The sequence below is a fragment of the Zeugodacus cucurbitae genome, chromosome 4 (genome assembly GCF_028554725.1).
Source record: "Zeugodacus cucurbitae isolate PBARC_wt_2022May chromosome 4, idZeuCucr1.2, whole genome shotgun sequence".
Classification (NCBI taxonomy): Eukaryota; Metazoa; Arthropoda; class Insecta; order Diptera; family Tephritidae; genus Zeugodacus; species Zeugodacus cucurbitae.
Window position 1 is genome coordinate 20748168 of NC_071669.1, and position 17803 is coordinate 20765970.

A 17803-nucleotide genomic window follows, 5' to 3' on the forward strand; every position below is an offset into this window, starting at 1 on the left:
AATAATCTCTTACAGGGGATCTGATAACAACGGAAAGGAAACTGGATCGAGAAAACCAAGCAGAGCATATACTAGAGGTGGGTTTTCATAAAATTTAGAAACTACAGTTGAACTTATATAACTCAAAGTTGTCCATAACTCGAGCTCTTGAATTGGCAATATAAGTCAAATTTCATTTCATAACTAGAAATTATCTCCCATAACTAGAAGTCTTTCTAACTCGAAGTTTTTGTTTTGTGGATTACGGTGATTCGAGTTAGAGAAGCTCAACTGTATTTTTTACTCAAATATAAATAAGTTTGTCAACAACATATTTACTCTCTCTCCCTCTATGTCTCTCGTCTATAGATCTCCATATCTGATAATGGAACTCCAGCGCTAACTTCAACAACGCGCGTTGTTGTTTCAGTCGAAGATATCAACGATCATAGTCCAGAATTTGAGCAACGCTTCTACAAAATTCAAGTACCTTCAACAGTAGACATAAACGAAACAGTTTTCCAGGTATTTAATGCGTTGCTCTACAATCACACAACCATTTTTTTTTATTTTTAAATTATTATTTTTTCGTTATATCTCTTCAGGCGCGTGCCATTGACAATGATTTCGGCGAGAATGGACGCATTACTTATTTCATCAAGTCTGGCAAAGGTAAAAATCGTTTTCGCATGGACCCCGACACTGGTTTCATTTATCTAATGAAGCCCCTGGAAGTGGATGCCGAATATGATTTGAATATACGCGCTGAAGATAACGGTACACCGAAACGTAGTCAAAATGCTAAATTGAATATAGTTGTCATACCGATTTCGACAAATTCCCCACATGCACCTGCCATAAAAGCGGACGATAGTCGTATTGATGTAACTGAAAGTGATCGGCCAGGATTTTTGGTAGCACTCGTGCAGGCGACTGATGAAGACAACGATCATCTGTGGTACAACTTAAGTGGTAAGTTGAATAAATAGCTGTGTATAAAAATAAAGTGTTTACTATTACATTATTAAAGCTTAGCAATAGATACACTAGGTTTCCTCTTTGGAGATCTATCACAAGATCTTGATCTTATTCTTACACACACTCTTTTTCAATGGATAACATATTTTAGTAATATATCTCACTTCCGCAGATGGCAACGAACGCAATGAATTCTACATTGGCAAAGATAACGGTCACATTTTACTCTCGAAAAGTTTAGACCGTGAAACTCAGTCATCGTATAATTTGACAGTTACCGTCACCGATGGCACTCATATAGTTAATACCAATCTGTACATACACGTTGTCGACATAAACGATAACCGGCCACAGTTCACACAAGATATATACTATGTAAATATATCGGAGAATATCGAAGAAGAAGCTATTATAATGCAATTGCATGCCACCGATAAGGATGAGGATAATAAGATATTCTACACGCTACATGCCGCACAAGATCCAACATCACTCTCACTATTTCGTGTAGATTCCATAAGTGGTAATGTGCTGGTGATAAAACGTCTAGATTACGAAAAGAACAGACATCATACATTGATAGTGATCGCTAAAGATCAAGGAACGCCAGCCAAACGGAATTATGCCAAAATCGTTATAACCGTACATGATCATAACGATCATCATCCAGAATTTATGAGTAAGATCGTACAAAGCAAAGTACCCGAGAGTGCGGCGATCGGTTCGAAAGTGGCTGAATTGACAGCATTAGATTTGGATAGTGGCAAAAATGCTGAAATTAGATACTCCATTATAACTGGTAATGTTGGCAATACTTTCGAAATCGAACCAACAATGGGCATTGTGACACTATCGAAAAGTTTGAATATAAATAAAATGCAAGAATATATGTTGCAAATTAAGGCCACAGATCATGGTGAGCCGCCGCTCTCCTCACAAGTGCCGCTACATATTATCGTTACAATGTCCGAAAATGATCCACCCATCTTTATGGCGCCGCTGAATGTCATTGAGATCTATGAGAACATAATGGTTGGCACATTTGTTTGTCAAGTGGAGGCACGCTCTTCCTCATCTGTGTTCTACGAGGTGGCGGATGGTGATGTGGGTCAACGATTTCGTATTAATCCCTCAACTGGTGTAATAACAGCGAATGATAACATTGATTACGAGAAAAACAAGTAAGTGAAAGAGAATTTTTATTTGAAGAATGTTCAAGTAATTGAGTATAATGATTTAATAAAACATCTTCATACATACAAATAAATTAACGCTTAATTCTCTTTTAAATTTTCATATTCTTTCAGATCTTTTAATCTCACCATTATTGCCACAAACATGGCATCGGCTACTTCCACGCACAATATTATCATACATATTTTGGATATTAACGATAATGAACCATTCTTCGAGAAAACTGCATACAATGGTACTATTTCGGAGATTGCAACAATCGGTTCTTTCGTTTTTCAAAAAAATGATCCACAAAAGAGGTAATGTATATTTTTAAATATTTACTTAGGGAATACTTTTTTTCAGCCTGACGATAATCAAGTGTACTGAGAAAGAGCAAAGTTTTTACATCGTTTTCTTAATTGTTTAAGTACTACCTTACACTAGTCCGTTGATCCTATCGGTTACCTCAGATCATTCGAAGTGTTTATCAAAATATAAACCCAATCTTAATGAATTCATTCCACTGTGCATTTCATTTCATTTTTCAAAGTTATTTGTATTTACTTCCGAAAAGTCAAATAAAAATTTATAAACAAAAAAGGAAACAAAATCAAAATATGCTGCCTGTTCCATACAAAAAACTGCGAAGACCACGACGAATTTTCCGCAAACGCAATGTGTCACGTTCTATGGCAACACAAGTGAACGAACTCGATATTGACATGACATTTGAGAGCATGTGCGAGGATCCCGATACAAGTTTCGATACCTACAATCACAATGCTTTGATACGCAAAAAACAGAAGTATAAAAATCTCTTCATTGCCGGACACGTGCCGAAAACTTCCTGTACAACGCTTTGTAAACCAATCTCATATCATTTTGCGCCACCAACCATACATAAAAATATAAAATTTTTCTGAAATTGATTTGTATAATATTTTCAAATTCTTGTACCTTGAATATTAGTTGAAATTATTAATTTGAATTGAAATATATGTATGTATGTAGTGTTGAGCACAGCAAAGGCAACCAAAAATTGGGTTAGCGCGTGTTTTTTTTTTGGAATTTTTTAAATATAAAATAACTTTTTTAATTAATAAAGTTAGCTATTATTAAAACAAATAATTATACAAACGTATGCACGAATTTAATTTATTTTAATTTATAATTTTCTTTATCTTTGACAGGCCGCTGCTAGTTACAGTTAAGGATTTGGATGAGGGTGTAAACAGCATGATCGAATACACCATTTTAAACAATCAAGCAAAAGAATATTTCGAAATTGATTCATCCACGGGCGCTATTAAACTACTGAAACAGGTGGATTATGAAAGGAATAAATATTTTCGATTTGACGTAATGGTAAGTTTATTTTCATTAAAAAATAATGATGTCACATGGTAATCCTTTATTTATATAAACTAATAAGCTTGGTAGTGCAAGTGCGCACTTCTTAAGAATACTATATTTTACAGAATGGTAGACGAAAGTTGCACTCAGTTTTTTTGTTTTTAAATTCGCCCACTTATGGGTCAAAAACCATATCTCAGACTAAACCGATTTCAATGAAATTCGGAATATAATATTTTCTTTGGGCGAAATCGGTTCCCTATCACGCCTACTTCCCATATAACTCAATTTTGAATTCCATTTGATTCCTTCACATTATAATATACATATAAGTCAGGAACAAATAAAGATAGCGGAATAAAACTTTACACAAATACTGTATTTGAGCTGTGGTATTACTTGTGGATAAATTGTCGAAATCGGACTATAACTTTTCAAAGCCTTTGATATTGAACACGAAGAAATCAGTGCCTAAGCGCAATTTTTCACCGAAAATATCGGAAAATCTCTCAGATATTGTAATGTAATTCAGAATGCATTTTTTTCTTCTGAAAGTGTGTCTCTGTACCAAAAATGGTAAAAATCGGATCATAACTTCTCCTAGCTCTCATATACATAATTATAGGTTCTTCAAAAATACGATGTGATTTATTCCGCATATCAGTTAATATGTGAGATATCTTAGCAAAATGAAATGAGCGTATAGCGTACATATATATGGATATTGTGTAACTTGGGGGTGAAAATTAGTGAAACCGGTCCAGGAACTACCCAGTTCTCATATACAAATGGTATAATGATTTTTGTTATTCTAGTGGACTTTATGGCATTTATGTGGATCAAATTGTGTGTTATCTTAATGAAATTAGATCAATAAATTGCGAGAGCTATTTCGGTTATACCCGAACATAGCCCTTGCTTACTTGTTTAAATATATATATATTTTTTTTTAATATACATTATATACATACATTTTCTGGACTCTGGAAAATACACTAATAACTTCTAGTTCTAACAAACAAATGAAATAGAAACAAATTAATAGATTCACTATTATAATTATTTTCTTCCTTTCAGATCAACGACTTGGGCGTGCCAAAATTGTATGCCAAATATCACTCAACTATACATATCGATGTTGAAAATATCAATGATTGCCCGCCGGTTTTCACTAAGAGCTACATGAATGTGACGCTGTATCAACCCACATATGAAAATATCATTATAGCCGAAGTGAATGCGACCGATGCAGATTTAGATGAAAATACGAAAATCCGTTATGACATTATTGATGGGAATGCAGATGGTTGTTTCGAAATTGATGCGACAACGGGCATTGTGACCACCAGGTACGGCATACGACTGCACTTATACAGACATACAGACTTAAAGTAGACATGAATATAGCATTATAATTCCTAATGTAATTTTTCAGGGATATCACACATTTGGATACATTTTATACGCTACACATTAGAGCTTCCGATGGCCTGTACTCAGCCATAGCGCAAATTGACATTAACATTGAAACCTTGTCGACACCAGGTTTTGTATTCCAGAAACCTTCTTACACATTTTCTACAATTGAGAATTCTTCCAAAATCGTAACGGTTGGACTGGTAAATGTGGTGGGTAATCTGTTGCACGAGAATGTTGAATTCAGCATTTTAAGTCCGACAAAGATGTTCGTAATCGGTAAGACATCTGGTGCCATCAAAACAACTGGGTTGCCTTTCGATCGTGAGAGTCAAGATATTTACACCATAGTAATTGAGGCACGTTCTTTACTACTCTATGAGAAATTCAAGCAGATGCGACGTGCCATTGTGCGTGTGGACATTTCCATACTGGATGTTAACGATAATTGTCCCATATTCGTCAATTTGCCTTATTATGCAACATTATCAGTGGACGATGTCAAGGGCACCATAATAACTAGTGTTAAAGCTGTTGATCTCGATAGCTATGAAAATGGTGAGGTGCGTTACGAAATGAAGAAAGGTAATGGTGAGCTCTTCAAAGTCGATCGTAAATCGGGCGAATTAGTGTTGAAGCAAATTATTGATGGCAGTATTAGGGTTTACGACTTAATAATCGCTGCCTACGATGGTGCAATATCACCATGTTCCACTGATGCGGCGGTTAACATAAAGGTGAGTAAATGATTCTAAAAAAAATGTTAAGTTAATTTAGATGACTTAAAAACAAACTGTATATCTCATAAAACTTGGAAAAACGTGCCTAGAAGGGTATTATCTATAAATCTCATTTGAAAAAGCTTGAGTTAATCATTCAAATCTCGTTAATATGAGACAGTTTATAGACTCTTAAAGTGTTGGTGTGTGGTTCAGGCTATGATCTAAACACTGTTTTCCAGTTAAGGTTTATCGTTTTCTGTCGGGTTCTGACTTTACTTGTAGAATTGTAGAACAACTCAGTATAGGAGCTCAAACTTATTTATGAATTTAGGTCAATCCTATTCAATGTAATCAAGTTATTATCAATGTTTAATAGGTGGTTGATCGTTCGATGCCCACATTCGATAAGCAATTTTACTCCGATGTCGTGAAAGAAAATGCCGAATTGTTTTCGGCGCTCTCCATAGCAATACAGGCCGAAAGTCCGCTTAAACGAAGACTAATTTACACAATATCAAGTGGAAATGAGGATGAAGTGTTCGAAATTGATTACAGAACTGGTAAGTTAGAATTAAATTTGTTTTGTGCATATGTGTGTATATAGAAAGAGACAGGAAACTTGTTTGAGTGATAACGGTTATTAAAGTAATGCCTCTTACTCATATTCAGGTGTCATTTACATTGTTAACGAGTTGGATTACGAGACGAAACAAAGTCACGAATTTCTGGTGCGTGCAACCGATTCCTTATCTGGCATTTATGCCGAAGTTACAGTGTCGATAATAGTTGAAGATGCTAATGATTGCTATCCAACGATTGAGCAGGACAATTACAATATAAGCATATCGGAGAATTTGTTAATCGGTTCACAAATTATGAAAGTCAATGCGTCCGATTGTGATGCGAATGCAAATAGTGAATTGTCATATTTCATTGATAGTGTTGATGGGAAAAATAACTCAGCATTATTTTACATAGATATGGCCGAGGGTTATCTATATCTAAAGAGCAATTTAGACGCTGAAGAGAGCACTTTTCATCATATTATTTTAATTGTGAAAGATCATGGCACACCATCACTGAGCTCAAGAGCAAATGTGTGGTTAACTGTAAAGGATTTGAATGATAATTTCCCCAAATTTACGGAAGCTTCATTTTCATGCCGTTTATCAGTGAATGCGCAACGTGGTCAATTCGTTATCAATGCAAAGGCGTACGATCCCGATCATGAGGACAATGAAAAGCTCAAATATCGCATCATCGACGGCAATGAATTGCAAACATATACGATCAATGAGAACAATGGAGTTATCACACTGCAAAATATGCAAAATTTCACTGATCACCACCAGACCTTATTGAATGTTTCCGTTAGTGATGGTGTACACACGACCTTTGCCAGAGTTAAGATTATATTAATGCCAGAGAATAATCATGCGCCTAAATTCATGAAATCCGTTTATGAAGCGAGCGTGAAGGAAAACGAGGCAGCCGGGAAGAGTATTGTTTTGGTAAGTACCGTTTGTCGAGAATTTCTACCTTTTTATTTTAAAAAGTTTACATTTATACAAATAATTGTTAGTTCAAATTGTTTTTTTTTTAATAAACCCGAAATTAATTATTTTCTCTAAAAACCTTAATTTTCTCTCTCAAGCTTCAAGCCTACGACGCTGACTTTGGCAGATTTGCAAAACTCACCTATGATCTGGTTTCGGAAGAGTTCAAAGAGTATTTTGAAATCGATAACACTAACGGTTCTATAACAACGAAAGTCGCATTTGATCGTGAACAACGTGCTTTCTACGATGTATTGGTAAGGGTATCTGACGAAGGTGGTAAAGCCGATTTCACGACACTAAAAATTAAAGTCGTAGATGTCAATGACAATAGTCCGCGTTTTATGGTCAAAGAATATAAACTTGTGGTTAAAGTGAATACAACAATTAATACGACACTGTTGAAGGTGAGTAAATGGTTTCTCAAAATTTCTTTAAGTTAAGTGTTATATATTAATATTAGGGAATATTATTATTTGAAATGCTCCAAAAGATTTTTATTGTTCCATAATAAGATCAGTAATGTCGCTGTGTGATCTGCACAGAGAGAGATGGAGAGTGTGTGATTTAAAAGTAGCTTAAGGGAATGTAGTCGAGAAAATTATTCTACTTTTCTTCGTTTCATAAGTAGAATATACTGATAACCATATATCTGATAACCAAAAATTTTAGTATAAATACTACCCGGCGTATTCAATCTTCAATGCCGACTAATATAAAAGCCATATTTTTACACAATTTACACAGGTGAAAGCATTCGATATGGATGAAAATGAAAATTCTCAGATAAGCTACACAATTGACGAATCAACAGTGTCCGAAACCTACAAAGATATTTTCACGATCAACGAAGCGGACGGCAGTTTGAGTCTGATGAAACCAGTCACTGAATTCGCAAATAATGTGGCACAATTCTTCGTACGCGCCATGGATGGCGGCAGTCCACAATTTCATAACGATGTACCCGTTACAATACAATTCATCAACGCTGATGTTACAGTGCCCGAGTTCGAAAAGAATGCTTTCGAACTGCATGTGTTGGAATCAACACCACCGGGTTCGGTATTAACGAAACTACGCATATCCGGCAATTATTCGGTGAAATTCTCCATACCTATTGAAAGTCGTAAGTTCTCTATTTCGGAGAATGGTGAGGTGATACTGATGCAAACGCTCGATCGCGAAGTAAACGATGTACACTATATGATTGCTATGGCGGAAACGGAAACCATACCGCCATTATTTGCAGTTTGCGAAATCTATATACACGTGCTGGATGAAAACGATAATTCCCCCAAATTCGATAGTCGCGAATACAATGTGAATATTGGTGAAAATATCGATAAAGTCGCGTCGATCATTAAAGTGACCGCCACTGATATGGATATGGGTTCAAATGGTGATATACGTTACTATCTCGAGGATGAAACGAATACGGCGTCGAATGTGTTCGACATCGACATCTACTCGGGTTGGATAACACTGCTGAGCACGTTGGATCGCGAAACACAATCGGAATATCATTTTAATGTGCTTGCCACCGACAACGGCCAACCGAAGCATGTTTCTAAAGTGCCGGTGTCTATAAAGATCATCGATTACAATGATAATCCCTCCACGTTCAATCAGGAAAGTTTCGAAATTTCAGTGCACGAGAATTCGCTGCCCGGCACCATTTTAAAATATTTCCTCATTACCGATCTGGATGCGGAGAAGAGCATAACCAGTTATTACATAATGTCCGGTGATAAGTACTCACAATTTCAAATTGGCAAAACTGGTGAACTGTTTGTGGCGAAGCCGTTGGATAGAGAAGCAATACCGACATACAATTTAAATGTACTCGTCACCGATGGTAAATTTGTGGCCAGCACTGAGGTTACCATAACGGTGCAGGATGTCAATGATAATGTTCCAATCTGTATGACGCCACGTTACAATCTGCGTATAAACGAGTCGGTGATGACCGGCACTCCACTCATACAAATTGACGCACTGGACAACGATGAGAATGGCAACAGTCAGTTGCGTTACTATCTGACTGGCAATCGGTCTGATGATTTCTTCATCGAAAAAGATACAGGTACCTTGCGTGTAGCTAAAACGATCGATCGTGAAACGCATGCGCGTTACATTTTAACGGCACATGTGCAAGACGGACAAGAACTGTTGCAGGAATGCACCTCCGAACTTATCATCAATGTGAACGATCTCAACGACAACCGACCGGAGTTCTCGATGGCACAGTATATTGTGAGCATACCGGAGGATGCGCCAATCGGCACTATTGTGACAAAGGTGCACGCCACTGATAAGGATTTCGGTTTGAATCGTAAGATCGTCTACTCTTTCGTCGAAGAGCAACCGAACTTCAGCATATCACGTAGTAGCGGTATTATAAAGTTATCGAAGAGTTTAGATCGTGAAAGCATTTCGATTTTCAATGTATCCATCAAGGCAGTCGATAGCGGTAATCCGAAACAGTTAACGATCACACGACTCATAATCAATGTGCTCGATATTAACGACAATCCACCTGAGTTCAGCACCCGAGAATACAAAACGTACGTCTATGAGAATGCCACTGTGAATACGGAAGTCGTGCGCATTTTCGCCACCTCCAAAGATATCGGCGTCAATGCGGAAGTATTGTATTTCATTATGGGTGGCAATGAGCATAATAAATTCAGCATCGATTCAAAGACCGGCAGCATTTATGTAAATGACGATTTGGATTATGAACGCACAAAGGCGTACTTCTTAACGGTACAAGCGATCGATGGTGGTACACCGCCACTCAGTAATATGGCTTCGGTAAATATTTCCGTATTGGATGTCAATGATAATGCGCCGAAATTCACGCAGAACATGTATCGCGCCAAGGTGCGCGAAGATGCGCCCAAAATGCAAAAGCTATTGCAAGTGCTGGCCACCGACGCGGATGCGGGACAAAATGGCATTATACGTTACAACATCGAACGCGGCGACCATTTGAATCAATTCGCCATTGAAGATTTCTCTGGACAGTTAATCGTGGTCAATGCATTGGATCGTGAGTTGAATGCTAACTATTTGCTTGAGATCAAGGCGTGCGACAATGGCGTGCCCGAACAGTGCAGCTATGTACGCATTTATGTCGACATATTGGATGTGAACGATAATCCGCCGCTCTTCCGCATGCAGAACTACAGTGTGGTGCTGCAGGAGAACAAACAGTTGGGCTACAATGTGCTGCTCTTTGAAATCAGCGACGCCGACGAGGCGCCCAATACGGCACCCTACACTTTCGACTTGCGCAGCGGCAATGAGGGCGGTTTCTTTCGCATCGGTCAAGACGGCTGGTTGCGCACGGCGGCGCGTTTCAATCACAAAATTTGCGATATCTACACGCTGCAGGTGCGCGTCTTCGATAACGGCACACCGCCGCTCTACTCGGACGCCTGGGTGCATGTACGCATAATTGAGGAGAGTCAATATCCGCCGGTCATCACACCCTTGGAGGTGACGGTCAAGTCATATGACGACGATTACATGGGTGGTTTTCTCGGACGTGTGCATGCGAGCGATCAGGATAAATACGACAATTTGCTGTACGCACTGACGCCGACTAGTGGTGAGGTGTACGTGACCAAGCAGCTGTTCAACATATCACAAAACAATGGTTCTCTGTATGCCATTAGCAATCTGGATATCGGCATGTATCGCATCAATATTACCGTGACCGATGGCAAGTTTACGGCACATGCGCTGGTCAAGCTGAATGTGGAGCTCATAACGGGCGATATGACGCGCAATGCGATTGTCATAAGTTTCCGTAAAGTGACGCCTGAAGCATTCATCTTGAGCCACCGTAAAGGTTTCATACGCGCTTTACGCGCCATATTACGCTGCCGCCAAAAGGACATTACAATCATCGCTATACAAGCGTCGAATAGCCATACGGCGCACAAGGAGCCACAGGACTCGGACAGTGTCATGCTGGAGCGCAGTAAACGGCAACAACCCACGCCCGCTGATAATCTGAATGTTTTGTTTGCCGTACGTAAGCAACAGATTACGCCCAGCTCCGAGGAGTATTTCACCACCGCCGAAGTGCGCGCAGTGCTGGTGAACTTCATCGATGACATAGAGGACGCCACCAATTTAGTGGTGGAGGAGATTATGTCACCCACTTGCACACATAACATCTGCGTACAAGGCGACTGTTTCAATCGCATACGTCTGAACAAGCGACAGCTGAATACCTATTCGACCGATGTCGCCAGCTTCGCATCGCCCACATACAAGCATGCCAACGAGTGTCAGTGCAAGCAAGGTTATGGCGGTCGTATTTGTAATGAGCCCATCAATGCTTGCTCGTCCAATCCCTGTCCGCCAGAGAAGACTTGCTGGCCCGCAAACACAACAATCGGTTATCAGTGCATATGTCCGCAAGGTTTTACCGGTCACGCCTGCGATAGCAAATCGACGTTGACGAAATGTCAACACGGCAACTGCAGCGCACGTTTCACTTCGGTTTCGTTCAGCGGTAAAAGTTATGCACATTACAAAATCAATAAGGCCGTTGCGAAGACTATACTGGAGCAAGAGTTTGTGTATTCGCTGAAGATACGCACCGTACAGCAGACGGGTACGCTGCTTTTCTCCAGCGGACGCATTGACTATCACATACTGGAGATTTACAATGGTGCTGTGCAGTATCGTTACGAACTGGGTTCGGGTGAGGGTAAAATATGTGTCTCAAGCATTTACATCGCCGATGGTGAGTGGCATACAATCACGCTGGAGCGCATATTGAATAGCGCCAAATTGACGGTGGACAACAAGCATGTGTCACAGGGTAGCGCACCGGGTGTTAACGGCATACTCAACATACAGTCGAATGATATTTTCGTTGGCGCCGAAGTGAAACCACATCCCGCCATCATCGGTTTCGAGGATATACAAAAGGGTTTCATCGGTTGCATGTCCGACATTAAAATCGCGCTGGAACCCTTGCCGCTATACATATCGGGTGGCAGCTCTGTGGCGGCGCTGAAGCGCTTCACTAATGTCGAATTCACTTGTGATCCGACTAGCGTGCTCGTACAACTGGGTATTTGTGGCGCACAGCCGTGTCTTAACGGCGGCATTTGCATCGATTTGGGTGAAAATAAATTCAAGTGCACTTGCCATGCGCGCTTTACGGGGCAAATGTGCGAGGTTGATATGGATCCGTGCGCTTCGGCGCCTTGTCTTTTCGGCGGTCGCTGTGAAGTGCACGAGTACGGCAATTACAGTTGCGTGTGTCCGTTACATTTATCCGGACGTCGTTGTGAGTATGGTAAATATTGTTCACCGAATCCGTGCAAGAATGGTGGTGTCTGCGAAGAGGGTGATGGCACGCCGCACTGCATGTGTCGTGGCTATACGGGCCCCACATGCGAGATTGACGTAAATGAATGTGATAATCATCCGTGTGGCAATGGCGCAACATGCATCAATGAGGCGGGCAGTTTTCGGTGTATTTGTCCATCTTATCTCACAGGCGCCAGCTGCGGTGATCCGCTATATTCCAATTCAATATCGACTAAATTAAGAAATCTTTCAATGGAACAGTTAGCTGGCATTGTTGGTGGCATAGTGTTCATTATCATAGTTATACTTGTTGCCTTCTGTTGTATAGTTTTTCGGAAGAGCAGCAATACGAGCGGCCAAAATTCGAGTAACAAAGATCCATACAAAGGAGAAAATTTGAACTCTCTCGTTTGCAAGGAAAAATATGCCAAGAATATAGCGAAGATGAGCAATTTGGAAATAAATCAACGACCGATGAGCTATACGGCTTCGACAAATGATAATTTGTACTCGGGTCACACCACCTTCGTGAATAACTTGGACATATTGCGCAGTTACGGTTCGGCTGGTGATGAACTGGAAAACATACCATTCGAATATCAGAAGATCAATCGGAACAATGAACATGTGAATCTAAATGATTCCGATCCCATACAAAAACGCGACTGGGCCGAGCAAATGCATTTGAAGACCTTTAGTGAGAACAAGCTTAACAATGGTGAGTAAATATATATGCAATAATATTAATATGCATATTCTATGAAGAATTGAGGGTTAATGACTCATTATCCATTGGGTGATCCATTTCGAAGTTCCCTACTTTTTTAAAGAAAAAGACAGAGAAAATTCAAATTTAGTGGGCAAAGTTTATTATCATTCGAAAGAACATTCTTTGGCATTTATTTTTAAAGATTATCTCTTTTTAACGTTTGCCGCGGCCACGTCTCAGATAGTCCATCCGATGAATCCAATTTTCGATGACTCGTTCGAGCATTTCGACTGGTAACAGGCGAACGACACGCGTGATACTTTGCCCCAATGCCTGAATCGAAGCGGGATTGTCCGCATAGACTTTACACATCCCCACAGGGAAAAGTCTAACTGTAATATCACATGATCTTTGTGGCCAATCAACGCCCAAAACGTGAAATTATTTGCTCACCGAAGTGTTCTCTCAATAAATCCATTGATTGATGCGATGAGTGGGAAGTGGCACCGTCTTGTTGAAACCAAAAATGGGCCTTATCGCTTAACAGCATTTTGCTCGAAAACTTCGGATCTTCTTGGAACTTGTCAAGAGCCTATAGAACGAAGCTATGTCGCTTGGAGAGGTCGAGCGGGTTCAGTTCTGGCACAACCTGTATTCAGTCCGTTGCTGACTATTAAAAAGTACCTCTACTTGGATCACCCTATAATCTAAATAAATCTAAATTTCTCATATTATTAAAATTGTTTTGTCTCTTTAGAAAAACTAGATTATACTGCTTTAAAAAGCGGTTGTAGCAAAATGATGCAAGTAACGGTGCCAAATGTTTGCCACTCACCATACACGGATTATCCACCGGTCAATCACGGCCAATACCATTGGGATTGTTCAGATTGGGTGCGAAAGAGCCATAATCCACTGCCGGATATAACGGAGGTACCTGGTGCTGAAATTGCTGATTCGTCGAGCTTCCATAGTAATGATAGCAATGAGTCTAAACCACGGCGTACCTATGCAGGGCAAAGTGAGTAAAAATAGAAGCTGAATACCAGGCATACTCCTATGTATTTTCTAATACTAATCATTAATATAATTAAAATATTATTTTTTTCAGATATGTGCATTGGTGTTGATCCTACACGAGATATTGTGACTTTAAATGAAGACTTAACATCCGAATGCATCGACTCCGAATTAGAGAGTTGTATGCGACCTTTCGAACTGCCGCTTATAAATCATGATGATGTTTCAAGACTGAGCCCCCAAATTAACTTTGAGAATGAAGACTTCATTACAAATCCAGGTAAATTAGAAACTTATATATACATTGACATACATGAAGGTAATAATGTAGGTGAGGTACAAAACTAATAAATGTACATAAGCTAAAAAATAATTAGTTGATTTAAAAATCAATAGTAATTAGATATTATAGTGCTATTTCTAAAATAGATGAAAAAAACTCAAACTGTTATTAGATCTCCATTCCAAATTCAGCTATTAAGAACATAACACTATACGGCAAAATCGACCTTTTTCAGGGTATTGAACCAAACTATTTTTTCCGATCCGAATTAAGCTTCCGAAATGTTTGGTTCCGAAGTTCGAAAAAGGTTTACGTACAAGAATATCCGCTTAATAAAATCCAAAGCATCTATTAAAAAAATTAATTACGCGATTCTTAGAGAACTATATTGTATCTATTTCTTTTCGGAGTAAAATAATCAATTTATATTTATATAATAACAATTAACCTCAAATAAACTTACACACCCAATCCGTGGACTTAGAAAAGTACGCTCGTCATAAGTATGACGTTTTTGAAATATTTTTGATAGAAATATTTTCCACATAATATAATTTCATAAATCCATTTTTATTTTGCAGTGCCTTCAACATATGATCCTATGAACTCATGTAAGTGCAAATTAATACTATTTTTTATTTAAAAAATATTATTTCTTGCACTTTTCATTACATATTAATTCATAAACATATTAATAAATATTTTTAAATAATAATTATATTTATTTTCCAAACAACAGGTAACGCATATTTACGGCATCCAGATTCATATTTACCTCCATTTAATGTACCCAGTGAAACTGAAGGTGAAAGCTCAAGCACTGAGGTATTTTCGAAAGCCACCAGTGAAATGCTACCCAGAAGAAAGTTAAGTGGTAAGTGTAAAATAAAATAATTCACAATATTTTTCGATTTTTTAATTACAAAAAAAATAATAATTTATAAAAAAATTTTAAAATAAATTATTATTATTTTTTAATAAAAATACATTATAAAAAAATACATTTAATAAAAAATTAAAATTTATTCAAAAAAATTTAAATCACCATCAATGATTTTTGTATTTCTATTATTTTTCTTGCAGACAAATCGGAAGAAATTTATGTGTTCAGAAATCTCCACTCGAAAAATGGATCAAATAGCGACCTCTCGGTTCACTTGTGTGAAATTGAAGATTCCGAATTAGAGGAATTTTTACCAAGCTCATCAAAAGACGTTAATAATAGATAGACAAAGTGAGATCCTTCGATCGCAAAAGGCATTTAATTGTATAAAAAGAAATATTTTTATAAGATCTTCATACTTAAAAACAAACCGAAAAAAATTCCAGAGAAATAAATAAATAACGGTTAAAAGTTAATCAATACTCTTTTCATGCACTCTTTATAGTATCTGCGAGATGGGGGGGGGGCTATGTTTGAAGTTATAAAAATCATAGGATTCACATGTTGTATATATGTTGGCGTAGACCGTTTAGCCGAATCGATAATAACGCGCCGTTCCTCTCTTTGCAATTCGGCGCCAGTTGGAAATCCCAAGTGTAACCAGGTCATTCCAACGGAATGTTAAATTTTTCTCTCAAAAACTCCTAGTGCCGCCTCATCGAATGTTGACATCGTCCACTCTTCTGCACCATAAAGCAGGACGGGAATAATAAGCGACTTGTCGTTTGATTTTGATTCGTCGAGAGAGAACTATACTTTTCAATTGCCCACTCAGTCCAAAGTAGCACCTGTTGGCAAGAGTGATTCTGCGTTGTATTTCGAGGCGGTGTTGGGTTTGTTAATGCTATTTCCGAAGTAGTTAAAATTATGTACGACTTCAAAGTTATGACTGTCAACAGTGACGTGGGAGATATGTTTTTCCTGTCCACATTCACCACCAGACCCATTCGCTTCGCTTCATTATCTAGTCTGGAAAACGCAGAACTAACGGTGCGGTTTTACTTCCAATGATATCGATATCTGCGGCATACGCCAGCAGCTGTACACTCTTATAGAAGATTATACCTCCTCTATTCAGCTCTGCGGCTGGTATTATTTTTTCCATCATCAGGTTAAAGAAGTCACAAGATTGTGAGTCACTCTGTCTGAACCTCGTTTGGTATCGAACGGCTTGGAGAGGCTCATATGTTTGTTAACATGATTTAAAGTGTTTTTGGATCCAATTTTGATGTGGTGTTTTGGTTTTAATGTTAGAAAAGATGAGAGACCCTAAAAAGTATTGGAAGGCGATCCATTAAATACTCACCGCCGTTGGAACGGTTATTCTATTTTTTTTTTGTAAGGGAAATTCGCCTAGTAAAATCAAAGGGCGCTTGTATTGGTTGTACAGCGACTTTCTTCTTCTTCGGCGACGGTTAAAAATTGGCTTAAGGAGTTTAAATTTGGATGCCTACAGACTACCGTCTTAAAAAGTGCGAGATTGTTGAGACGTCAGCAATTCAGATACCGTGTGGGTCATAAAATACCCGCGTGCTATAAAATATTGGACATCAGACCACTTCAGATCAGTATTTGACTCAGTGTAAGGGTAATCCGAAGAACTTTCTGCATCGTACCGTAATAGGTCACACCATAACCCAATGTCGACAATCGAAACCGTACAATGACTTTTCGGCAACTAGGTGTTATATCACATTGTTGGTTAACATGACCCGGTTGTTTATCCACCTAAAACTTTATTGAAGAAATAGCTATCGGCAAAAAAATTAGAATTTCATTCAATTAAATAAATAAATTAGCAATTTCAGTTTACGAAAATCACATCCCGCCTATACCTAACGCGCTGGGTTTACGGAGAAAATAATCTGATATTTTGGTTATGAAGTTAAAAAGTCACTTTACTTTACAATAATTGTTTGGACCCCATGTTTGTTAAAAAGAAAATTAACAGCTATGTTTAATAATATTTCAGATAATAAAAAAACTTTATAAATATTTAATTTCAATATTAAAAAATATCTGCATTTATTACTACAACGATTTATGAATACAATTAGCTTTCATTTCTCACTTATTGCATAATTTTAACTTAACTCTATGTAGCTCTGTATACGCCATATCATACCACACTACGTTGCACGTTCGTATTACTTTTACTACTGGCTAATTATAAATGATTTGTTTCTACAAACTTTCGGGAACTTTACTGTACTTGTAAGTGAAGCCTCTTTGAGGTGCCGACATTTATTTCAACTAACTTTCAAATGTTTGAAGTATTTAGGTGGAGTTTTACTGCTGTTGTTGTATAAGCGAATAACATTTTTTAATTGT

General features: G+C 38.2%; 1 protein-coding gene across 2 annotated transcripts in view; it reads left to right on the forward strand.

Moving 5' to 3' along the window:
* Window positions 1-15888, forward strand: part of LOC105217070 (fat-like cadherin-related tumor suppressor homolog) — a 36909-nt gene extending 21021 nt beyond the window's left edge. Inside the window, exons 6-22 of one of the 2 annotated variants that reach the window (XM_011191901.3) lie at window positions 16-77; window positions 349-504; window positions 585-951; window positions 1130-2138; window positions 2265-2450; window positions 3324-3498; window positions 4564-4835; window positions 4922-5639; window positions 6001-6184; window positions 6294-7135; window positions 7279-7587; window positions 7928-13235; window positions 13984-14247; window positions 14338-14526; window positions 15111-15140; window positions 15269-15403; window positions 15613-15888. In XM_011191901.3, the coding sequence (XP_011190203.2) occupies window positions 16-77; window positions 349-504; window positions 585-951; window positions 1130-2138; window positions 2265-2450; window positions 3324-3498; window positions 4564-4835; window positions 4922-5639; window positions 6001-6184; window positions 6294-7135; window positions 7279-7587; window positions 7928-13235; window positions 13984-14247; window positions 14338-14526; window positions 15111-15140; window positions 15269-15403; window positions 15613-15758 (10352 nt within the window). In that variant the 3' untranslated portion in view covers window positions 15759-15888. The remainder of the gene's footprint in view (window positions 1-15; window positions 78-348; window positions 505-584; window positions 952-1129; window positions 2139-2264; window positions 2451-3323; window positions 3499-4563; window positions 4836-4921; window positions 5640-6000; window positions 6185-6293; window positions 7136-7278; window positions 7588-7927; window positions 13236-13983; window positions 14248-14337; window positions 14527-15110; window positions 15141-15268; window positions 15404-15612) is intronic. The other variant, XM_029042351.2, reaches the window with a different exon arrangement.
* The last annotated feature ends 1915 nt before the right edge of the window (window positions 15889-17803 follow it).